Raw genomic sequence first — 25,894 nt, forward strand, 5'->3', positions numbered from 1 at the left:
CCTTCCTGATTGTCCAATAAGAAAGTTCTGTATCCTGAGTAGCAGCAAATGCGTCACATGACTACACAGACTATGGCTTGTATTAAATTGACATTAGTCCTTAACAGTGACTAAAACTAAATGAGTGTTTTTTTTCTCTGCTCAGCTTGGTGAGTTCAGTGATAGCTGAACTTGCCAAAGCTTTTCTAAAATGTGAAGAAAAAAACATTCAAAAAAACTTTTCATTTTTGGTCAAACTTAAGGGCAACTGAAGATTGAACCCCAGCCTTAGGGGCAGTGATCCTGCGTGTCGCTCACAGACGCGGTGGCTGAATGCTGCGCTCACAGACGCGCTGGCTAAATGCTGCGCTCACAGACGCGCTGGCTAAATGCTGCGCTCACAGACGCGCTGGCTAAATGCTGCGCTCACAGACGCGCTGGCTAAATGCTGCGCTCACAGACGCGCTGGCTAAATGCTGCGCCCACCAGGTGTTGCATCTCTGAGGGATGGTGTCCCCGGGCTGGTAGGTGCGCCGGCGGTGGAAGCAGGGACAGTCCTCACGGGCCAGACACGTCCCGCGGTGCAGGTACAGGCCGGGGGGGCACTCGCACCCCCCCACGCACTCCTCGCGGCACTGCCCGGGGGCAGGGGGCAGAGGGGACGAGCAGCTCGGGGGGCAAGACGACACGCAGTCGGAAAACACCTGTCCCCGCGGACATAACCGCTCTGAGAGAGAGAGAGAGAGAGAGAGAGAGAGAGAGAGACAGAGAGACAGAGAGAGAGAGAGAGAGAGAGAGAGAGATCATTTTTGTAATCCCAGAATTAATTTTGATTTTGGGGTTAGTTGTGTTTTTTTGAGGTGAATAAAGAATTTTCTCAGTCATTGGTCCCCGACCCTGGTCCTCTGCTGGGTTTTGTTTACACCTTGCAATCAGTGACCAATTCAGACCCAATAAACCAAGTCAGGAGAGTTAACTCTGCCATCAACTGCTTAAATTGATCAACTAAGTGGTGAATAACAAGAAAACTAATCAGCCCCTGTGGGTCTCCAGGACCAGGGTTGGGAACCACTGGTCCGAGAGGACAGATGATTCTTTGCTGCCAACATCGCTGAAAATCAATGATAAATGTTACATTACATTACAGGCATTTGGCAGACGCTCTTATCCAGAGCGACGTACAACAAAGTGAATAACCATAACCAGTTGGGGTCTGTGTTGGGGTCTGTGAGGGGGTGGAGAATAGAGGTGTCGCACCACAGAGCTTCGGGCTCCTCCAGTTGAGTATAATGTGCTGTTGAGCGCATTCGCGCGCGTAGCTGGCCAGCGTGTCACACGTGGCCCCCTCCCGTTCTCTAACGGCCATGCTGCAGTACAGGTACAGGCAGGTGTCGGTGTACGCTGCTGGATCCACCTTAGCGGGACAGACAGAGACAGACAGACAGACCATCAAATAACAAGCCCAGGCCAAACAGCACATACTATATGATGATATTACAAATCAAAAATCCAAGTGCTATTATAAATCAGTGCTTTTTAAGAAAACTTTTTAAAGGGCAGCAATGTAGTGTAACTGTCAGGAATGTGGGCTTGTACATCACAGGCCGCAGTATAAATTGATTGTGTTAAAAAAGTCACAGGAACATCTGGTAAATGAAAGAAGACTCCAACTTGTTGTGTGAACCAGCTTGACAAAAGACTGAACCATTAAAGGAGGTTTTGAAGAACAGCATCTTGACTCACCATGACACTAGTTTTGTAGATGACTGGTTATGCAATGAAGGACAGTAATGGGCTAAGTGTTCATGTGTGAGCGAGATGCTCAGTATGGTAGTCAGTGTCATTTCGTAGTTACTTTCTCTCGGTCAGTGTCAGAGTCTTTGCTCTCACCCTGTGGTGACACTGTGAGAAGGGTCTGTCCAGCAGCTTGTGGCACACCAACTCCGCCTCCTTACGCAGCGTCGGATCGGCAACGACGTCACAGCTGTGTCCCAGCTCCGCCGCATCGCTGCACCCCTGGGGGACACATGGATGGCAGAGCCGCTGACACTCACACCGCAGAGATATGATAGGCTTCGAGCTGTAGGAGGAGAAGGGAAAGGGGCCGGACCTCACTGAGTCAACAACGGTCGTCGTACCTCTGTCTGCTGATCAGGGACCCGCCACGAGTTCCCGAAACTGGCAGCATACTGGGAAACAGTTCCGCCTACTGTGGTGAAGTCATCTGTGCACATGCGGAAAGACGGGGTTTAGGAAAAACAGTAGGTTAGGGCGAACACACAGACCTGGGGCCTGTAGTCACAAGTGTTTTCAGTTCTCTATTCATAGGCAAAGAATACTACGAAAAATGTACCTGTGCTATTAAATAATGCAACGTTAACCCTTTAATGTAAAGCTCTTAGTCAACTATAGTTAGTTGATATTAGCCTGTTTAATGTTACTAGTTTACCTAATGGTAATAAGTTGATGAGATGAGGGGTAGAGTGTTCTGGAGTGAGATACATTAAGCTAAAGGCCACTGATTCTTCTCACCATCAGCATTGTTGTTGTAGACTCCACACAGGCCCCTTGTGGCAGTGAGGTGCTCTGCAGTGACGGTCAGGTAGACACTATTGCCCATGTCAAACTTCACCCTAACCCCTAACCCGCTCTCCACAAACACAAAGTCTCCAAGCCAGTGCACGCTGACACCTGTGTGGAGAGACATAGTATTTAATAAAGAGAAGAAAAAAAATCATCTTCCTTTCTAGAATCACAGACTGCAGACTGGAAAATACATTATGGAACACTGGACAGAGTCTCCTGGCTGACATAAATTCTGATTGGTCGCACCATTCTGGAAGAGAGCCTGGCCTTGGGGAACCATTCGGCCATTGAGTGTCATGTTCCCCTGATGGATAGACACCAGGTCCATTGCTAACATCATTCTCAGTGCCTGCAAAAAGAAAACAGTGTAAGAAATTTTGGATGATCTAATCTGCCTGGATGTTGACGTGAACTAGGATAAACACACACCCTTAGGTGACAATAACCATTTGGTTAATGTATTCAGCCTCAATATGCATGAATTTCCATTTGGTGGGTGTGGTTTGAAAGTTGATCAAAGGGGAGCAGACATGCATATAGAGGTAACAATGACTATTTGGCTGCATGCCACCAACATTTTGTTCTGGGAAAAGGGTATAAAGCTGATACTTGAACAACACTGTATTGTCATTATTGCCTTGCTTTTACCCAGTATGTCTCATACTGCAAAGAAGACAATTTTTTGGTTTGTTAATAAATTGTTATTGGCTAAAAACTTTATAACTGGTTTTACTTTCCAAAGGGCCAAATTCCTACATTCATTGACGAGCCAGCAAAGGATGATAAACGGTGGATGATTGGAGAATAGTTTCTTTTAGATAAAGACAGTCCATGACATTTAATTTCGATATCAACAAAGAATCCAAGAGGTTTTCGACAGCCACACCAAGCCAGAATGTATTTCATGTATTTCTTGCACTGCAAAAAGATAGGTCTACTGCTGCTGCAAAGAAAGAAGATGGACTGTACCTCCAGCCCAAACTCTCTTTTGGTAAATAAACCTAGGGAACTTTCTGCATTATCTTACTGTTGATAATAATTTGACTTCATGGTTCTTCAGATTTGTCAGTGTGGCAAATTAGCATAGATTGGGGCGCAAAATCAAGGTGCAGGCATGAGAATTCTCCTGTGAATTTAATATGTAAACGCTGCCCTGCTAAACATTAAAATTTAGCTTTACAGGGTGGTACAGGGCAGGAGGTGTGTTTGTAGAAGGAACTGGGGACATGTGGAGTGCCATTTGGCAGCATATAATAGTACTGAACTGCAGCAACAGCACTGTTGGGTACAAGCTTGCTTGACTCAAACACTGTAAATGTCATATTAAATAAACGGTTATAAAAGTGTGCAAATGCATATGAATTACTATGGCCAAAAGTACACAGGCTGTGCATAGATCAGTCATAAAGGCCAGTACTGATGATAAGCTCAGACAAACTCAGTGTCATGTTGCTGCTTTGGGTATTCATTTACCAGAGTCCTCTGACTTGGAAAGTTATTCAGACAGTTCAGAGGAGGCCAATTCAGCTGCACTAGCTGCTGAGGACACTGCAGCTACAAATCAGGAATATGAGGCAGTACATGAACTCATTCCATTGTCTACCTCAGAGCTCTGGAACTTTTTCAAAAACAGTTGTAAGTGGGATGGTTTCTCTGGTCCCCAAAACTATTTGATTGAATTGTAACATCAGGCTACAGCATATAACCTAGATTATCAGTTGCTGGACAAAGAGAAAATTTTAGATACTTTATAGGTCTTCTTTGTTACACATAAACTTTCTTTAGAGGGTGTTTAGAAGAAAGCCTTTAAATACAAAATTAGCATTTTGTAAGATCTTTATTGGGTCGGCCAACCTGAATTAGCAGAATGCTTTTATACCCCAGAACATGCATGTAACTGCCAGCAGCACACAACAGCATTTCACTGACAAAGGCAATCAGCAGATACTTTATGACTGCATGTAGCCAGAGCTGTCTCTCCCACTAGGCAGATAATACACTGTGACTAGGGTCCCGCCTTCTCGCCCAGGGCCCCACCTTCTCAGCTTCCTTTGAAAGCAGAAGAATCAGAAGGTTCCAATGTTTTTGGAAGGGCCCCTAAATTCCCCCGAAAGTCCCAGGATGGCTGTGGACTGGAGTTGCTACGTTTAGTGAAGAAGGGGAGCTAATACCTTGGTGCAGTGTGCCTCTTTGTCACAGACGGTGCTTAGATACACGGCCCAGGTCCCATCTGTGGACGACGCCATGATGTAGGTGCAGCTGCCCTGAAAGTGGAAGTGCTTTCGGTCGAAGGTGCGGTAGTGCGCCCCGCCCCATGCCAAGCATGTGGCGGAGCCCTGTGGGCTTCGGAGTGCCCCCAAAGGCCCCCCGCGACGTACAGGTGTGGACGGGGAGTCTGCAGAGGCACAGAATTTCGGTCAATGTCAGAAGCAAGGAACATCCGACAACACTTAATGTCAAATAGTTTTAATATTCCAGCTTAAAGGTATGAAAACTCCCTTGTAGTCAATTGTAAGAAATCTGTCTCTGATGCCAATATGTCTGCTGGCCACACATTCCCTTGATCTTATCATTATCACAATACAGTTGGTACAATGGTAGAATAGCGACCGGGAGTGAGAGATTGGGAACCATTCAAGTCAACAGACGTGCTAATTCAATCGCAACAGGACAGCCAATACATTATGGCCTAATTGATAGGTGTTACAAGAACTGACTACATCCATCTTGGTACGTGTATTCAACACTCCTGATCAAAGCTTCGAAAACAAATAAGAAGCAGCCTCTGGAAAGGTTCTTGGTTCAGTCTGACTCTGCTGAATCCAAGGTGTCATTTGTGCGCTTTGTCACTGCCGGTATTGGAAATAAACTTTGTACTTTTTCATCACGTTCGAGAGACGTCCTTTTTTCCTTACAACTGGCGAGCCACCCAGCGAGGAATTCCAAAAAAAAACCGGGGACACTAAGGTAAGAAATGCGGTTTCTTCTTTTATGCTGCTGGTTTGTATTTTAGGGAACCCCCTCGTTTAAAAAAAACCTAGAAAGGAGTTTTAAGAACTGGGACAGTTTGTTTGTTTTCACCATCATACTGGCAGTAAGAGTTTTAATTCCGAAGCACTGGAATTAAGAGTAACTGGACCATGCCCGACGGAGTGTGGCACTGTTGTAACTTGTAGATACAAGTAGGCCTAAAGTAACTGGTATTTAGAATCAATTGTGCCCGAAGCACCGAGATCTTCATGCTAAAATAGTATTCCTAAAGTAACTGGAATCCTCGACCTGTGTCCGAAGTACAGGAACAGTGTAGCTGTTGTTTATCTTAAAGCAACTAAATAACGCAACGATTAGAACATAGACCTAAAGTAACTGGTCTGTAGAATTTATTGGTTCCGAAGTACTGGGACATAGATTCTAAAATTGGGTGTACTCTGAGTAGTAAAAACTATTCTAATATCACTTACTAATTCACGTGACTAGATTGCGAATTTTTTTGAGTCGGTAACGCTGGTTTAGCAATATTGTTCGTGTATTGTGTGATAGCTAACCATAAATTAGAGGATGGAAGACCTTGTGGTTAGGTACATTGCTAAACATGGCAAAAGCAGTGTGCTTGAAGGGACAGAAAACCAAGACGCGCCATACGAGTGGGCATCGTCTCAGTTTTAAAACTATTCGAAATTACCTAAAAATAAGAAAGGGAAGATTGCTACAGCATTGCAAGCGATTCTGGCATCTTACAAAATGACTAAAAAGAGATTAGACCAACATTTTTGGGGGGAAACCTGCATGAGATAATTGGGATAGCTATTCGGATTACACAGTTAAGTTTCCTATGGCCCCTGTACATTCAACCACTACTATTCAGCCTGGGGAGGGGGGGCAGAGGGAACGCACAAGTACAACTACTACACTTAGGCCTCTCTCACCTGGTGACATTGAATCCCTAATCAAGAACATTGGTTACTTTGAGCCTTCTAAGAGAGACCCGCTCAAATTCATTGCATCACTAGAAAGTGCGGTAAGATCTACACAGACTTACTGATGCTGATGCTTGTGTCACACTAATTGCATGCCTTCCACACGCCTTAGCTAGAGCGCTTTCTACTGATATACAGAACAAAAATGCAGACAAAGCTAGCATGAAGAAGGCACTACTAGAGGTCCTGGGAACTCGAGAGATAGATTGGGAAAGAATTAGGGAAGTAGAAATGCAACAGGGAGAACACCCAGCAGCATAGGCTTCTAGATTATGGGAAGCTTTCTCTGACTATAGTGGTATGCCACATTTAACCCAACAAGACCCTATTTTCAAGTCTACACTGATTGCACAGAGTGACACATACACCCAAGATGCCTTAACACTTCACATAGACTCCCATACCCCATACACAGAAATAGTTACAAAAATGACTCAACTTTACAAAAACAACAGGTTGGCTAATAAGAAGAGATATCCAGTAGCTGCAGTTGGAGGAAGGCCTCATAATAATAGTTCACATAAGTCTGTGTCATGGAGAAATGAAGGATATGTGCCAGATGACATTAAGCAGCAAAGAGGAGAGAGGCCATTACCCTATAATTTGGATGGAAAGTTTGTTTGTTATGCATGTGGAAAGGAAGGACACATAGCTAAGGAATGCAAATCTTTTCACAGTAAGGGTCCTGACCACTCAGGTTTGAGCCAGACACTCAGTAGTATACAGTCAGCAATAACAAAACTGAGTGTAGAGAATGTTGATTTGCAGGCAGCTATTTCTAAGATGAAAAGCAATACAACTTCACACTCAGCATAGGGGTGTCAGGCCTCCGTGCTGCACGTGGCACCTTTGTCACGTGATAGATGGGGTAGACCAATTACACAGATCGCTGTTGGAGGCCGATGCGATAATTGGTTAGTGGATAGTGGTGCTTCTTTGTCCATAATTCATTCTAATGCAATACACAATAGAAGGCTTTGATGGTACTATGTCTCTGGCTTCCCAATCAGATAACCTTACCTTTGAAATTGGCAAAGGTTTAAAGACAAAGCTTGGCTTAGTGCAACAGGAGATGGTCGCAACATTTTAGGTTCAGACATCATGAAAAGGCGCGGTTACATTATAGATTATGGAAACAATTGCATTTGGTGCAATACTGAGTCTAAAGATGAGTTTGTGGAGATTTCCGATGTTCATGCAGTGCATGCCATTAAGTCGTCGGAGGAATATGACTTACATACATTGTTGAGAGTCAACGATGCAGGTTTGGAGGAAGTGTTAGCAAAACATAGAGGTGTTTTTGCTAAAAGTAAACATGATTGTGGGCGTATAGATCGTGAAGTCATGGAGGTGAATATACAAGGCCGTGATCCTCCGTCACTCCGCCAATATAAGTACCCAGAGGTAGCAAACCCTTATATTCAATCTACGATTGAGTCTCTTTTGCAACAGGACGTCATACGACCCTGTCTCTCACCAGCAATGGCTCCCATATGGCCAGTTCGGAAACCAGACAATTCCTGGAGGCTTTGTGTTGATTACAGAGAACTTAATAAAAGCACCCCTACCTGTGCTCCAGTAGTAGCTTCAACACCAGATGTACTAGCATCCCTGATACCTGAAGCAAATTATTATTCAGCATTAGACATTTCTAATGGATTTTGGTCAATACCATTGCATCCAGACTGCCAGTACAAATTTGCATTCAAATTTAAAAATACACAATACACATGGAATGTTTTGCCTCAAGGTTTTGCTAGTTCACCCACACTCTTCCATCAGTGTCTAGCCCAGGTGTTAACAGCTTTCTCCAAACCTGAATGCCTTATTCAGTATGTTGATGATTTGCTGTTGCAGACTGCTACCAGAGAAGAACACATAATCTTACTGGCAGAATTACTCAGGCTACTTGAAAATGCAGGACTTAAATTAAATCCGAAAAAAGCACAGCTTCTCAGATCTGAAGTCACATACTTGGGTATCAAAGTAAGTAAAGGGGGGCGCACGCCTGACCCACACAAAGTAGACATAATCAAGAGACTACCTGTTCCGGTATCTGTTACTGCTCTGCGGTCATTCTTGGGGATTGTGGGATTGTGTCACGAGTCTATTGAACGCTTTGCAGACATAGCCAAACCACTGAATGGGTTACTAACTGGTAACAAAAAGAAAAAAGATTCTTTGGACTGGGGTCCGGAACATCAAACAGCATTTGAGACACTGAAGAATGCTTTAATTCAAGCCCCTGCTTTGCGAAACCCAGATCGTTCTCAGCCTTTCATTTTACAAACGACAGCTACCGAAGAAGCGTTATCAGCCGTCTTATTACAAGATGTTCAGGAAACATTACGTCCAATTGCCTATGCGTCCCGTGTTCTCTCCCCAGTTGAGAAGGCTTACAACTCATGCACACGTCACTTACTTGCCGTCCATTGGGCAATGTCCCATTTTGAGTATATATATATGCACTTGTTGTACGTCGCTCTGGATAAGAGCGTCTGCTAAATGCCTATAATGTAATGTAATATATGGTTTTAATGAAGTGATCTTACATACTCCTCACACACCCCTTCAGATGTTGCTAACTGGTAAGGTAAAAGGAGTGTCTAATGTTAGACTGGCTAGATGGACACTGGACTTAGGCTCTAAAAACCTAAAGACCATATACAAGCCCTTGACAATGTTACCCCGCACACTTTTGTATGAAGGCATACCACATACATGTGAAACTGAAGCTGTCCTTTGCACAGATGGAATTTTTGAAGTAAAACCTATTGAGGGAGCAATTGATGTTTTTGTAGACGGGTCTCGTTATTGGCTGGAGGGTCAATACAGAACTGGTTTTGCCATTCACTCAGAACAAGCTGATTACTTGTATCAATGCCCACCACATTTTTCAGCACAGAAAGCTGAAATTGTGTCTGTTCTACAAGCACTCATGATTTTCTCTGATTGTTCACTAAACATTTACTCAGATTTAGCTTTTGTAGTTAATTCCCTAACAGAATACTTACCAATTTGGAAAAAAAGGGGATTCACACGTGCTGATGGACAGCCCCTAACTCATGTTGGACCAATACAATCTCTATGGTCAGCTGCGAGCTCCAGTAAACACAGATATGCTCTACTCAAAGTAAAGGCACATCAAAAGAAAGGACTCTCAAAACACGGTGATTCTAATCGAATAGTTGATTAACTGGCAAAAAGGGCTGCGATAGATGGCATTGTTTATACAGAAGCTCCACACACAGAGCCTGTCTCAGCAGTAACCAGTATGGAACCAATAGATGTACGAAGTGCACAACAGAATGATCCAGACCTACGCCAAATAATCAGATTAAAACAAGAGAGTAAGCTCATAACAGAAGGTCCATTTTCCAAATGGAATGTACATCTGATAGTGCAGGATGGTATTCTACTGTACAAAACGGCAGATAGTGTGGCATGGGTTCCACCATCAGGATTGCGTTCAGATATTCTATATCACATCCACAATCAAGGGGGGCATCTAGGGGCTGAAAAAGTTCAAGATCGCCTGAAAGGCATGTTTTGGTGGCCAGATATGGACAAAGATGTAAATACATACTGTTTGAACTGTTTAGTTTGTGCCCAAATGAATCCCTCACACATCAAAAATGTTAACATTTAAAAAACCCCAAAGTGGCAAACTCAGCTGAGGCAACTGCATATACTACAGCCTTGTGATGTGCTCTACAGTCACTATAGACCAAATACTGACTCACTGGGAATCAGACAGGGAATCAGTCTCTGTTTTGTCTAAAACTGGGAAAAGGGGGAACACAGAAAAACCTAGACAATACAACATAAACAAATTGTACTTGGATCACCAAAGTCAGACACCTGACTCACCCACATAAGAGGAATGTGCAAGATACTATAGATAAAGTCCAGTCCAAAGTCCACAGGGTAATACATTATTTTTTATCCAACTTTACTGGCTCTCAGTGTTGCTTTTTATTAGCCAAAATATCCTTTACATAGAGCCACCTATCATGCAAGACCACTGTGCTACACTTGGATGCCCTTTTAAGTCTATGATATATATTTTATTATCACTACATCTGAATTTTTGTCCACAAGCAGCTGAACATTTTTTTATTCTCTCTACCAGAGATTGAGGTTTTCTGTGGAATTGATGTTTCCCACAGCTGTGTTTTGGTTGATAGGAAGCAGCTTTCTAGTATTTTCACAAAGATTGGATGTCAACTCCAAAGAAGGAAGGCCTGTTTCTTTAAATGGTATTTCCATCATACATTTCTTTATTGGCGCACTTCATTCAACAGGCATCTTTCTTTTCACCGTCCATAACAGGAACGTAAAAACTTCACTAGAGCAGCCAATGCTGCACTCTCATTGGTCAGAGGTTAGCGTTCTTATGTATGTGCATCACAGGCAGGTCGGCACTGTGCCACACTCACCAGCCAGCAGGGAGTAGGTGCAGGAGAGGCAGGCAAGGTCAGACGCATTCCTCCAGCTGAGTCCCCAAAGGCTGCTGCAGCACTGCTCCAGGGGCATCAGGGAGGAGTTGTGCACCCCAGGGAACTCCTCACAGCTCCACGTGGAGTAGCAGCGACCCCTCACACCCACACCTAAAACAGCCCCGTAATGGGAACACAGACCAATGTGCACCCATTAAATCCAACACCCACAATGGCGCCTTTGAAATTCAAGGGAATTCTACATTGTGGCGACAGTGAAAAGTACAATAGGTGAATTTTCAAAATAGGGTGGCAATAAATTATTTGGAGACTGAATCGGCAGTTCTGAATCTGATTTAAATTAAGGAATATAAAGCATTTACATTGCTCCATGTGATTAATCCAAACTGTCAAAAACAATGCAATAAACAATAACACAAAAATATATATCACTTGCTTGTTAAACTCTCAAAATGTGAATATTGTTTTTAAATGCTATAGATGATGCTGTTCACAGAAGGGGGAAGATCACGGTTCAATCCCATACCCTCTGCACAGCGAGGTCCAGCCCAGCCCTCACAGCAACCCCGCACTGTTCTGTTTACCACCTGGCTGTCTTTCTCTGCTGGCCTGGTGACAATAATAAAAAATAAAAAAAGAAACTGAATATTACATTTTGATTATAATGAAGAGACGTGCACAAGGCACACTCTAAGGACACCGGCCTAACTAAGAAAGCTAAGGCCTGCCTGTAAAGGAACACGCGGACAGATGCACTGGCTCTCTCGGTTATAGCCATGAACGGCGTGTTAGCTCTACTGCAAGTAAGCTAAGGAAACTTATCCATCAAAGGATCAATTAGTTTACCAATTTTTTAACTTGCTATCGTTCTGCAACATAGCAACAAGTTGAACGTGTGTAGTTTATGAACTTTCCTGCCACGGAAAGAAAAAATAACATACAGCTTCTGGACAAAGAGAGCCATGACGAGGATCGGCTTTTCTACAGCTAAACCGTTTCACAGCAGGTGCGTAAATCAAGCGTTTCCTTGGACAAGCCTGCCCCATAGGGAACCATCTGCACTCAAGCAGTAAGACTGACAAACATCCAGGTATCAGCTAGCTTAGAAAACCTCTGTTTGTTCTTTGTTTTTAAGGAATTGTAATGTTGTGTTTAGAATGTACTGCGTCTCTTGTTAGTTAACTACAGCCACCTAGCCTGCATAGCTAACGTGTACTCTTACTAACATTAGCTTACAGTCCGACATCGTTTTAACCGAGACGTGTGCATGTGATCTCTCACGTACAAACATACTCATTCGATACATGGTCTCGTGTTCAAGGTTCAAAGGTACACTGGAATTAGCTAGACGTAGCCAACTTCAGTAGCTTTTCATTCACGATATTCCCCTGATTTCCAGGCCAGGTTTAGCAGCACATGCTAAAAGGTGATTCGTAAATTCGCTCCAACAGAGGAGCTTTTGTTCCCTGCCCCACGTGTGCTGGTGAACACACACACGCAGAACAGTCTAGTCCCGCTTTAATTTAATTTTCTATCTAGCCTATAATGATTTTAGTTTGATTGATTGTTTGTTTGTTTGTTTTGTTGGGGGAAAACAGAAGCGCCGGGGTCGATCTCCTCACACTGTTGAATACTTCTTCAAATTATGCACGGAGTCTGATGCAACTGGATTTATTGTAGGTGAATCAAAGATTACATACAAGAACCCTGGCTGATCTGCACAGGCCAATACAAACAACAATCGTTCATACCGCAAAGACAAGACATCCAATCATTCCCCGAATCCCCTGGGGCTTTCCACTTCATGTTATTCACTTTTGACAGCTCCGTGGAACTTAAATTTGGTACTTCCCACATGTTCGCTTTGTTTTCTTAGGTTCTGTCCTTGACACCATTGCCTCCCATCTTTCAGACACCATTATTTACACGCCCCTTCCTTTCTTTTATCTAAACATAAGCATTCCTTTCTCTTATGTAAGTCTTCCTCCCCTTCTTGGCGCAAGACATGTATTCATCTCATTTAACTCCTGCTGGATTTTATCATTCACAACACGTTTGCATGAAAGGCCTAGTTTGCATGCCAGACGCTGTGCTTACATTGTATATGGACTTTTACAGCTTGTGTTTTATACTTAGTGCAAACCTCTACAGATTATTAATGCTTTGATCAAGATCCGGCCATTGTTAGTTCTACATGTACTTCTGTTAATAATATGATCCATCATGGTGGTGATGGCTTGTGATCTTACATGCACTTCCTTCCCACAGTTTGTTTAAGAAATAATATTTTATTAAACCATCGGTCTGATTATTATTCGGATAAATGCTTGAGCCTACCACCTCAAAGAACTTACGAAAGTTATATCATTAGTTTTTGTTTTAATATTTAATACTGAAATTCATAATCATGATTTAATTAATTTTATGCGACTGATTATACTTTTATGAGGATTATTAAAACGGATAGGCTACGTTTTAATTATTTGTCCTTGCTGTTCTACAATGCGTAGAGGTGTTACTCCCTGCAATAAATATAAATTGTAAGACTTTTTCCTGGCTAAACCACTCGAAACTGAACCACCAGACTCCCTACCAGACAATGGCTTCTTTAAATTATTGACATTATTTTAAATGTCAGTCAGTTTAGACATCGGAAAAGTAGAGCTAGTTGACGGAAAATTTCTTGCAGCATGTTTTTATGAAATTCTCTGCAGCAGAATTTCAGTCGCCCAAGAATAAGATAATAAAATCGATAACAAGGAGTTCAGAAACGGGTGAGAGGGACAGATGGAGTTTAACATCATTTACTATCAGCTTCAGGTTGTATATGAGTGTACTCATTGGATAGCTTGCTCCAGACTATTTCCTTTTTTATTGCTTTTTTTTATTGAATAACTGTTAAAGCACTAGACTGACTAGAGCATAACCTTTTTTTAGCAGCACGCCAACCAAAGAAAGCCAGGCAATATTGTCTCGTATATTCTTACAATCTGTTGTTTAAAGTGTCAGATTTTGCCTGATCATCTGGATTTACATGACAAAACCACATATACACTACGTTGCATGTTAATGTGCATTAAATTGGGAGATTGTCTCACTTGTACAGGTAGCAGGATGCATTTAGGCCCTGCTGTCTGTAATACTGTGCGATGCCGTCATCTCCCCCGTGTTCTTTACGCATCCTGTCCACATCCAGCTTCCAGCCATGCAGATTGTACTGGTACACGTTGGAGCAGCCCACGTCCCGCTGCAGACGGGGGGAGATTATCCTCTCCACTTGCTCCTCTACTACATGTTCACACCAGTGTCTGGGATAAAGAAAGTAAAATTGATAGGAAGAACAGAGTGAGAATGAAAGTGGAGGAACCAGAAGAAAAAGGTGATAATCTTTCTACGTAAAATGACCTCTTCAGGGATGACATAACAATATAGCCAGGGTGTCAAAATGAAGGTAGAACGGCTGAGAACCTAACCTGGCTTACCACCAGGTTAATGCCGAGTTAATTTGCCTGAGGAGTAATCCTAGTTTATGGACTGTAGTCGCGACTGAACTGAAATATTTTCTCCTATTCATTGAGCACTTATGTTTCCAGACTGAGATACTGAAATACTCGTATTGTGACCTGCTGCTATACTGTATTTCTACCCGCCTCCCATGTTATTTCAGTGTTCTTTGCAACGGTAGCTAGCTATAGGTACTGCTGTCTATTCCAAAGTCTGTTCCTTCCTTTTTCTGTACCCGTAGTACTCCCCTCCACCTCTATTCTTCTTCCCCTATAGACCCACCCCTTCCCGAGAGTATATCCTCAACTGCTTCACTGCGGTCAGTCCTTACCCAGTTCCCATCACCAGACGCATTCCCAGGACAAATAAAAGCAGTGCCTTCATTGTGCTGTCAGATCGCCGTGGAAATTCCCCTGGATAGGCCTGAAATACAAGGTCAATTATGGGAAAGTGAAAAGGATCAGTAACGCTGTGCCTATGGCATGTGTGTTGCAGCAATTACAAGTACATTCACAAAGAGCCATCATAGTTCTCCACTACCACGTCCACTCCACTACCTTTCTGTCCTTCCCTGTAGGTGTCTCAGTATGGATCTGTATGTTCTGATCTGACTAAATAAACTTTATTTAAAAGCAGGGGAAATTAGTGCTTTCTTCATTGCTGCCATGCATGACGCCTCTTTAGATGCTGAAATGCACATTAACATGCAACGTAGTGTATATGTGGTTTTGTCATATAAATCCAGATGATCAGGCAAAATCTGACACTTTAAACAACAGATACAGCAAACTGGTTTTCAAAGAAATATGCAAACACCAGCATTTCATTATGAGTCATAATTATAGGACAAAAACAGATTAAATCCAATGATATTGGTAATTGATTTGTAGAAGGCCCAAGAGATATGAATGGTAGGTTTAAAGATTTTTTTTAAAATTTATTAGCCAGCAAGATGGGGAATTTTTTCAAAAAAACCTAAAGCAGAAACTGCTTTTGCTTATGAGTAAACCAGAGACCAGGTAAATGAATCATACAGCAAAGATTAAACAAGCAATGACAATGAAACACGAGGCCAGGAAAGTTGTGTATATCGATACCTCGTAATCAGAAAGCTCTCATTCTCATCGAATATTTAAGTCGACAGTTGCGCATGTGAACCAGTGAAATGCATAAGCGATACACATAAATGGTTATAAAATACTGTAACATACCAAACAACGTACAAAATGAGAGATAATGCACACAGTACATTACATACAGTACACAGTACAGCAGCAAAGCAAATCTACACATAAGAGGTGAAAAAAGTAATACATACGAAAATACTTGAAAACAATGCAATTAGCAATTTCTTCAGGAAGCTGATTATTTTATACATTTGATTAGCATGAAGTTCAAAGTCAACTCATAAGTACCTAAGTTTAAAAACTGGCATTTAAGCAACGTGAGGGGAGTTAGTTACCTGAGTTTTCATTGATGCTGGGGGCTCTTGTACCTGTTCTCTCCCTCTCTCCCTCCGGTGGGGCAAGATTCCTTAGAAAGTCAGCGTGTTTGTATATGAGGCTGGAGGGTCCCTGGTCAAGGTTTTAAGGGACCGTGGTGTTCCCAGGGGTTCGCTGTGCCATCTGAGGTGATGGCAATTGGAGGAACGATCACAAGGAACAGCTGAGGATGCGGCCATTCGCCACTTCCCCATGTGACAATGACCGCTCAGCTCCATGTCAAAAGACTGCTCTGTGGGACAGTTCCCAGGCCACTGGGCCAGAGGTGGGGGAGGGACAGTGCGGCGAGACAATGGGCAAGTGCAGTAACAGAGAGGTGTTTGTGCTGGACTAATCCTGTAAAGAGTGGCTTTCAGGGGTGGATCTACGGGGCGTTTATTTAATAAAGGATGTCAATATTGGAGGGAGCGGGAGCATTCAGCCTGATCAACATCCTCAGCTTGAACCTTCGACCCGGGCCAGCACGACACAAACACAGCTGCCACCACACTAAGAGTCGCACTGCGCCACTTACCCTCCACATAGACTGACTCTTCTTCTTTTCTTTAGTGACTGATAGCTATGTTCCTTTAGGAAATCCCCAAATTATCCAGCGTGTTCACCTGCACATGTCATGACAGCGCTGTTTGTCCATGAATGTGGAAAAAGTGCCGAATTCTCTACCAAATCAGCATGCTGCACAGGCCACAGGCATCTGTTTAAACTGAACAACGGTTTATTTATGACACTATTGGGTAAATAGATGTAAAGTCCTGACAAAATATTTATTGTGGTTTTTCTACGGTAAATAGTTTAACAACAATTGCTAAATTATGTTAACTCTGTATGAGACATGACATGATAAATACAAAAAATTGACATTTTATTTCTACATGTATACATTATTATTATGATTAATTTGTCGAACATTTAAGACATTTCCTCAAGATGATTCTCAGGCGAAAGAAAAATAGGAACGAATTGAATCATGGGAAGGTAACTATACTACACACTGGTATTAGAGAGAACTCTCTGATTCCCTGGTAGCCAGGTAGTAGGTCAGGGCAAATTTAGAATCGATAAGTAAAACAAAGGAACTACAAAAAATAGCAATTATAGCCAGATAATGCTTGTGCATGCATTTCATGTGTGTTGGCCTAATGCATTGGTACATTATATATAATGTACCATACTGTATAATGGCACAATATATGGTACATTGTATGTTGAATATCTGAATTAAACTATGTTTTTCCAAATAAATAAGTTCAGTGCTTGAACATGTGAAGCTTCGAGATATTGTTTATATTGTATTGAGGAGACAGGACAATTCATTTACCCAATGATAGTCTAAAATGCAGTCACATTTTACTTCGGCAGTTAAACCAATTACCAATCCCTCCTATTTCATAGATTCATAATTGTAAATTTAAACATTTAGCTAGGTTGTTAGCTATGCTCTCACGGTGAAAGCGAAAATAAAACATTATGGTTCTAATAAACAAAAACTTTCAATTTGAATTAGACCAGTGTGGCTAATCTTACCCAAGAAGAGCCAATATGAGTGCTCTTTTTTGTTTTTTGTTTTAGCGCAGCACCAACACGTCTGATTCTACTTACCAAGGTCTTGATTGAAGACCATGATTAGTTAATTAGTTGAATGAGGTGTTGTAGTGCTGGGCTAAAACAAAAAATCTGCACCCACATGGGCCCGGACTGGACACCCCTGAAATAGACAGTTATGTCAGCCACTTTATGAGCTAGATGTGTAGCTCAGTAGCTAGCTGTGTTTCTATTTTACAAACTAACCATTAACAGGAGGCTGATACCACAGAACACATCCCTTCATTTTCTAAGCCACACCTCTTTGGAAGGTTGTATTACATTGTCAGCTATTCAAGGGCAGGTGTCCTTTCTGATCATTGACCTTTTATGTCTACATCTAATTCTTTGAATGACATATTTATGCTTGCAATTTTGACTTAACATCGGCAGAAAAAGAAAAGGTCCCGAAAAATGAATCCAAGCTACGGCCATTTGGCTTCGGAATTCACCATCACTATTTTTCATCCATCCATCCATCTATCCATCCATTATCTATACCCGCTTAACCTGGTCAGCGCCGCAAGGGGTGCTGGAGCCTATCCCAGTGTGCATTGGGCGAGAAGCAGGAATACACCCTGGACAAGTTGCCAGTCTATTGCTGGTGTTAGGATTATTTTGCCCTTCTCCGTGGATTCAAATGCAGGACGATGAAGAACATTTAGCATAGGAATGTGACATCCTTTCTGCAGACGCTAGAGGTGTTATACTGAGACATACTACAGAGGGGCTAGACACAGCAGCATGCAAACTACAGGCACAGTAATGGTATGAAAAGGAAACGCAATACACTACACATATATTAAATAAAACTGAGAACCTGTCACTGGGCAACTCATTTCACTTTGCTGCTTTTAACTTCAAGTCCCAGTAAACAGCGAAACAACACTTTTGTTCAGAACAACAAACAAAATGATTGTCCCTTAAATGCTGACACCTGTCTAGTAAGCTTCTAGAATGGCTACATATTTTATTCTCTGGTAGGACTGACATCGCTTCCATCTAGCCAGTACCTCAAAAACAATCTGCCCTTTGATCTCTGGATATACATCGATCAGCCACAACATTAAAACCACCTGCATTTTTATGCTTTTTTCTGATTTAATATTTTATTTTCTCTGTTTGTAATCAGACTATTCACACGTGGTCAAAGTGCAGACTCTGAGCTTTTATTAAAGGGTATTCTTATACTTTTTGGGGAGGAATGGGGAGAGGTGCAGCCTGAAGAGGTGAGTCTTCAGTCGTCGCTTGAAGTGGGTCAGTGTCTCAGCTGTTCTGACCTCCACGGGGAGGTATGCAAATTCTTATGTGAAGGGAACTGTTAGATAAGTTAAATATTTTAAACACACACACACACACACACACATGCAAATAGGCATGCAGGCATACGCATACACACAAATACACACACACCCGCAAGGGCATCCACAGAGGAACTGCAAACTCACGTTTGAGTTTCCTGCAAATGTGAGAGCAAGTTGAATTGCTCTAGTTAACCGCACCCTGGGATTTCATCACTTTTATGACATGTTGTTTGCCAATCCTCTTGTTTACCAGGTGGTTTTTAAAAGCAGCACCTGAAGAACTGATCTTCACTTTTCTACAGGCAGGGATCAGAACAGAGACCATTGCTGTGGTTTTTCTGGATGGGAAGACGTCTGCAGCAACGCTGATATACTTACAATTTGAAGCTAGAGGAACGTGGAGGGTAAGTAGACATTGGTCCAAAAAGAATGGAGAATACATGCACATACAAATAAATAATGCAAGTACAAGACGGAGGTAACTTTGACTTTTATGTCGTCAATATAAGTTTTTTGGGAGCAGTAACTATCGTGTGCAGACTTTTTAGAAAGATATTTGTAACATGATCTTTTTTCTAATCCAGAATTAATTACTTAAAATGTATTCAATAACAAATAATTGCCATATGTGGAGAGCATTTGATATAGCTGTAATAACTCAACAGGTTTTATGCACAGTACACGCATAAACATTGATATACATAACATTACATGTTGCATTTAATGAGATTAGGGAGCTGTGATTGTTTAGATGAGATTCTGCTTTTTTTCTTTGTGGGAATCAGCATTTTGGGGAAATAACATTATGAAGAATGGGTATATCTGCATTCCGTTTCAACTAATGTTTGAAAAATCTGAGGTTGCCTTGAACAAAAGCATCAGTCAAATTTATTATAATTAATCATATGTATTTACAGAAATACACTTTGATCGAATTAGTTTCTCATGTCTTCTCCCACAAAGCTTTCACAATTCTTTCGTTTATATAATATAGAATATGCACATGGGTACAAAGTTCATCATTATACAGTAGTTAAGACATAATTTTATAATCTTGGTTTTTCTGTTAATTACAGTGTTTCAAATTCCAGCAAGGGAATGAGACATAAACATAATTTCCATGATATCAGACACATCAGCTATGATTTCCATATTAATCATCAATTTGAAATATATCAACTATAGGTTTGAACTATAATGAGCATAGGCAAATCATAATAGAACCACAGTGGTTTAAACATAAGTACTATGTAGATAAACGCACCAAAATTTTTTTCTGTATTTGACTGATAGTGATAACTGGAAAAGTATGATTGCACCATGTATTAAACATAGTTACTATTAAGTATAGTAGCCACAAAAACCATGGTTAAAATGTATTTACCATAGAAAAACCACAAGATATTTTTGTAAGAAAAATATAACATTTGTTAAGAATAAAATGATGATCAGTGTCATCGGGTAATGATTTGCAGCTACTCTGTCTGCAATTAATTCTGTTTGCCCCTACAGGTGTTGATATGTGGTGCCACCATCTCCTTCTCCTGACCACCCTGGGTGTGTCAGCCACCAACTCTGCAGGGCGGATGAATGCTCTCCATGGGGCTTCAATGTTTGCTGATCTCACCCCCCGTGAGATGAAGAATGTGCGAGATTACTTAATGAACTGCAAGGAATTGGGGCTTACCTTCGCCAAGAGCAAAGAGCTAAAAAAGAACAGCATCCTGCTGATGGAGCTGCACCTGCCCCGTAAACATGAGGCCCTGCGGGTGCTGGACAGAGGCCAGGCTAGGCCTGAGCGTCAAGCTCGCGTGGTGGTTCAGTTTGGTAATCAGTCGCTGCCCAACATCACAGAGTATATCGTCTCACCCCTGCCCATGCCTAACTCCTACAAGTCCAAGGCAATCAAGGGTGGCCGTCGAATCAAGTTTGAGTCACGGCCTATATCCTGGGCTGAGTACTTTCATTTTAATGCCTTCATTGAAAAGGTCACAATGAAGGCACACAAGGTCTTGCTGGACAGCACAGGTTTCACCTACTACAACTGCAGCAACCGCTGCCTGACTTTCTCGGATATAGCACCCCGAGGGCTTGCATCGGGGGAGAGGAGGAGCTGGGTCATACTGCAGAAGTCAGTGGAAGGGTATTTCCTCCACCCTGTGGGCTTTGAGTTGCTCATTAATCACCAGAACCTTGACCCGGAGCAATGGACAGTGGAGAAGGTGTGGTACAACGGGCAATACTTCAACAGTGTGGAGGAACTGGTGGAAGGTTATGATAGCGGTACGATCGAGAAGGCAAGGCTACCAGAGCACGATGATGACGACTTGTTCTCCACATATGTCCCCCGCGGCCACAGCAACACGCGCACAGATTTACACGGGCCCAAGCTGGTGGAGCCACAGGGGCCGCGCTACCACGTGGAAAGGAACTTCGTGGAGTACGCTGGCTGGTCCTTCGCCTTCCGTGTCCGCTCGTCTGCCGGGCTTCAGATCTTCGACCTGCGCTTCAAAGGGGAGAGGATAGCCTACGAAGTCAGTCTGCAAGAGGCCATTGCCTTCTATTCAGGTGACACCCCTGCTGCTATGCAAACCAAATACATAGATGCTGGGTGGGCCATGGGTACTTCTGACTATGAGCTTGCCCCAGGCATCGACTGTCCAGAAATCGCCACCTTCTTGGACATGTACCACTACTACGACACAGACAAGCCCATGCACTATAAGAATGCTCTATGCATTTTCGAGATGACTACAGCGATGCCTCTCAGGAGACACTTCAACAGCAACTTCTCAGGTGGCTACAACTTCTATGCAGGCCTGGAGAATCATGTCCTGGTGATCCGGACAACGTCAACCGTGTACAACTACGACTACATCTGGGACTTTCTTTTCTACCAGAATGGTGTGATGGAATCACGGGTCAGTGCCACAGGCTACATTCACGCAACCTTCTTCACACCCCAGGGGCTCCACTATGGCACCAAGGTCTACAACTATGTTTTGGGAAACCTCCACACGCACCTTATTCACTATAAAGTGGACCTGGACGTAGCTGGTAAGTTCAGTGTCATGAACTAAACTGTGGGTAAGAGCTGGAATCGTACCAGTTCTTAGTATCAGATGAATGTATACCCACTTGTATGTGAGATCAAATTGCATGATATGGATAATAGAGCCAAGGCCACATTAAGCCTTTAGTCTACCTGTGATGACATGTACAGTACTCTGAGGCACTTGTGTTGAGGCTTCAATGGTTTGAACATTTTTGTGGTGTATACTTTTTTGCTTTGTGTAGACTCGAGTATACTTTCCCTGCAAATGTTTACTGTGCTCTTTCCTGAGTTTAATTTAAAGAACAGTGGGCTACAAGAAGCTGAATATTCAACCTTCCTTTAAACTGGATCAAAATAACTACTGTGCTCCACTCGCATCAGTGGGGAATGAGGGGGATCATCCTTCACCGCAAAACCTGTTTTGCATTGAATGTAGCATATGTATTTATGCAGGTATTTTTCAGTTGAGACTGTTTTTTTTTTCAAATTGCTTGCAGCTTTAAATGTGTTATTGTGATCAACACCTGAGAGGGACTAAACATAATATGTGCAAAATGGGCAAAGCAACAAAAGCTTTAGAAACACAACAGAAAGAAATACTAATTACAGTTTCCCCAGGTTATATACCCCTGTAAAGCATAAACCGGATTAAACCATATCTCTTTCAGGGCGGGAGAACAGCTTTGAGACCCTAGACCTGGGCTTCCAGGAATTCACCAACCCATGGAGCTCCAATCACACCATAAAGCAGTCTCGTCTCATCCGCACGCCGCGGGAAACCGAGCGGAGTGCCGCCTTCCGCTTCGGCAAGAAGTTCCCCCGCTACCTGCACTTCCACAATCCCAACCAACAGAACAAATGGGGCCACAAGAAGGGGTACCGCATCCAGTACAACTCCCACGCCGACAGTGTGCTACCTCGCGGCTGGAAGGAGGAGAACGGTATCCCATGGTCCAGGTAGGCTATGCAGCTTTAAAGTGACTGATCTCACACTACGGGCCCATAGGAGCCTATGTCTATTTGCTGGATTCTCCAAATTAAATAAATAAATAAATAAATAAATAAATACTCATTGCGGATCCAAAGCGTCTGCTGCCAATCATACAAGAACCCAGTGAGAAAAAGCTGGAATTTAGACATCTAGAGGGTAGAAATCTTGGTTGAGAAATATTTTGATGTTAACCCCAACATAGCTCATATTTTAACTGGATATATCCTGGCTACATCCTAGTTGGGGTAGAAATTGTTCACTTTTCAACCAAATGTAGTCTGGTTTTCACCACAGAAATGTCCTGTGGGAAGTGAGAATCACACAAGAGCATGTCTGCACAGAGGGCAATTCAAAGTCTGCTTTGATGAATGGAAGTTATTGCAGGACCTTCCTACTAACAGTGTTTGATAAATAATATGGGGAATCTTTTTTGGCAAAAGGGCATTCATATTTAGACAGTGATTTTATGTAGCTACCATATACCTCTAGTACTTCAAATTCATCCACAAGGTCCACATTGGAAAAGTCTTAGGAAGTCATAACATGACAGGTGACTGGCATGAATTTTGACCAAATTTATTTTGTTTTGCCTCACTAATGCAGGCACCATTCCTAATATCTATTTTGTTCTACGGTTAATAGTTTGATATCTAAAACTATGCATTGCTGTCTATTTTGTACAGGTACAAATTGGCAGTAACACGTCACAAGGACAGTGAGACAACCAGCAGCAGCATTTACACCCAAAATGATCCTTGGGAACCCTTGGTGTCCTTTGAGGACTACATACGCAACAATGAGAACATTGTCAACGAGGTTAGCTGCATTTTCTGTCAACATGGATGTCAGGCTTCCGGGTGGCCTCATGGTCTGATAGCTAGGGCATCATAGAATCACCCATTAGTCTCTGCAGCACAGTGCTACAGCGTTCGTTTTAAGAATGTAAAACTTCATTCTAAAGTCTTACTGTGATTAGATAATACTCTATTTCTGTTTTACGGGAATTGGTTCTGTGTTCCAGAGCTGCACTCCCTAAAACAGAAAATACACAGAACAGTACGGACAAATAATACTGTCACTGCAGTATAGATAATGGACATACTGTACTTATCAGTTGAGATAAATTACATAGTTACAAACACTACATACACAACATGCCAAATAGACCTTCAAACCTTTCTGGAGGTTACATTATCATGTGTTACTCCCAGTAATTGCACCAGGCGCCATCACTGGACATTAGCCCAATATTTACTTCAGGTCATATTACATTTTATACACCACAAAGGCCCTATAGTCACACGTGCTCAGGTATTTCCATATTAATGTGAAAATGTGAATGAATTTGCTGATTGAGCTTTTTTTGAAGAAGAAGTTTCACTAAATGTATTACCTCTGCAGAGTAGGAATGTAAAATTATGTATGTGTTGGAACTCTGCATAAATAACATTGTTGGGAAGATATGATTAAATCTTTCAGTCGATATAATCATCCACTTAATGTGAAATTATAGAATATTTAGCCATTGTTAAATTAGAAGTCAACAACAGCTTATAATGCAGGTGCACTCCACCTACAAAAAGTTCATGATTGGCTAGAAAATGTTGCACAGTTGAACAAAAAAAAAAGTTGAACTTGTTTGTCAGAATAGCACAGACCTTTCAGAGACCTTGTTCATAACTAACGTCTTGACAGTCAACAGCCTTTTCTGCCAGATGACATCACTGTGATATTATATTGAGGATAGATAAAAACAGATAGTGTAGATCATTACACCCAGGCATAGTGACACTGCGTTTCCTTTGCAGGATCTGGTTGCCTGGGTAACGGTGGGCTTCCTACACATCCCGCACTCTGAGGACATCCCCAACACGGCCACGCCCGGGAATTCGGTGGGCTTCTTCCTTCGCCCATTCAACTTCTTTGATGAGGACCCATCTCTCTCCTCCAAGAGCACGGTCATTGTTCGCCCGGGGAAGGACAGGAAGCCGGTGGTGCAGCGATGGACACCTGAGGTGGTGGGCCACTGTGTTTCAAACAAGCCCTTTGTCTACGATGGCACATACTCCGGAGTCTGAAACATGAAAGATACTTTGGACCATAGATATTTTTTCACTGCCTTGACCAAATGAGCCTTGTAGCTGAACAGCAAATATTTCAAATGAAATGCAATGAATGTAAATACAAGACAATCTTTATATTTTTAGTTTTGTAGCATCTAGAATTGTACTGCATTAATGTCTGAAACAATATTCCATATGTTTGTTTTTTAGTTTGGTTTTTTTACTATTTTGTATTAAATTTAAACTTTAAACTTTTATTTACCACTAGTCAAATGCTAAATTCTGTTTCATGATACATGCTTCATTAAATGTGATGGTTTCTATTTTACACTGGTAATTTTTAGCTTGGCATATTATTCAATTATGTACTTTTCAGAGCATACGTGCGTTATACACGTTCTCCATGAACTTCTGATTGAAAACCAAATTACATTGTAGACATGCTGCAGCTCATGAGTTTATTCTTTTTTCACAAGCATATATTATCCTGCTTTTGATATTTTCCTCAATGTAGCCATGCAAAAATATTCCCAACACATTTGCATTTTCCTAAACATGCAAGTGATGTATTCAAATAACTGTGAATTTCGAGACAATTCAGTGGCTCACTTTTCAGAACTGTCAAAACAGGAAGGGATGTTAATAAAAGACTCACTGAGTTGTTTTTCTTCACAATCTGTCTCTAAGGGCATTGGCTGTACCTATTAAGTTTACTTTCCAGCAACCAAGCTCACAGTTCCAGTCAAAAGTTTATTTTAGCAAAAGTTAACAAATTTGGTAGTTTATGAACCAGGTAGGCATCAACATCAGAATTCTTTAAGAGAGGGGTGATCCCACCGACCTATCTTTCACACTGGCTCATATTATTTACATGCTTACCTCCCTGTGTTAG

At 42.1% G+C, this 25,894-nt stretch overlaps 2 protein-coding genes across 5 annotated transcripts in view; one reads left to right on the forward strand and one right to left on the reverse strand.

Moving 5' to 3' along the window:
* The window catches only part of scospondin (subcommissural organ spondin), a 79,022-nt gene extending 62,864 nt beyond the window's left edge, over nt 1-16,158 (reverse strand). Inside the window, exons 1-12 of one of the 3 annotated variants that reach the window (XM_035415500.1) lie at nt 15,969-16,158; nt 14,838-14,929; nt 14,101-14,310; nt 11,529-11,611; nt 10,982-11,152; nt 4,737-4,960; nt 2,812-2,914; nt 2,512-2,670; nt 2,118-2,203; nt 1,870-1,995; nt 1,237-1,393; nt 466-706 (exon numbers count right to left, since the gene is read on the reverse strand). In XM_035415500.1, coding sequence (XP_035271391.1) covers nt 466-706; nt 1,237-1,393; nt 1,870-1,995; nt 2,118-2,203; nt 2,512-2,670; nt 2,812-2,914; nt 4,737-4,960; nt 10,982-11,152; nt 11,529-11,611; nt 14,101-14,310; nt 14,838-14,929; nt 15,969-15,980 — 1,664 coding nt within the window. In that variant the 5' untranslated portion in view covers nt 15,981-16,158. Of the gene's footprint in view, nt 1-465; nt 707-1,236; nt 1,394-1,869; nt 1,996-2,117; nt 2,204-2,511; nt 2,671-2,811; nt 2,915-4,736; nt 4,961-10,981; nt 11,153-11,528; nt 11,612-11,943; nt 12,025-12,295; nt 12,382-14,100; nt 14,311-14,837; nt 14,930-15,968 lie in introns of those variants that run through there. The other 2 variants (XM_035415502.1, XM_035415501.1) reach the window with 2 other exon arrangements.
* Nucleotides 5,289-25,677, forward strand: aoc1 (amine oxidase copper containing 1). 2 transcript variants are annotated; one of them, XM_035415503.1, is made up of 6 exons: nt 5,289-5,532; nt 19,196-19,297; nt 20,406-21,950; nt 22,617-22,905; nt 23,623-23,755; nt 24,748-25,677. In XM_035415503.1, exons 3-6 carry the CDS (start codon nt 20,414-20,416, stop codon nt 25,015-25,017), a joined length of 2,229 nt encoding a protein of 742 aa, XP_035271394.1. In that variant the 5' UTR covers nt 5,289-5,532; nt 19,196-19,297; nt 20,406-20,413; the 3' UTR covers nt 25,018-25,677. The 2 variants fall into 2 exon arrangements, with proteins under 2 accessions (XP_035271394.1, XP_035271395.1); XM_035415504.1 differs by lacking the exon at nt 5,289-5,532 and adding an exon at nt 11,930-12,008.
* Nucleotides 25,678-25,894: the final 217 nt, after the last annotated feature.

The sequence above is a fragment of the Anguilla anguilla genome, chromosome 4, assembly GCF_013347855.1.
Source record: "Anguilla anguilla isolate fAngAng1 chromosome 4, fAngAng1.pri, whole genome shotgun sequence".
NCBI lineage: Eukaryota > Metazoa > Chordata > Actinopteri > Anguilliformes > Anguillidae > Anguilla > Anguilla anguilla.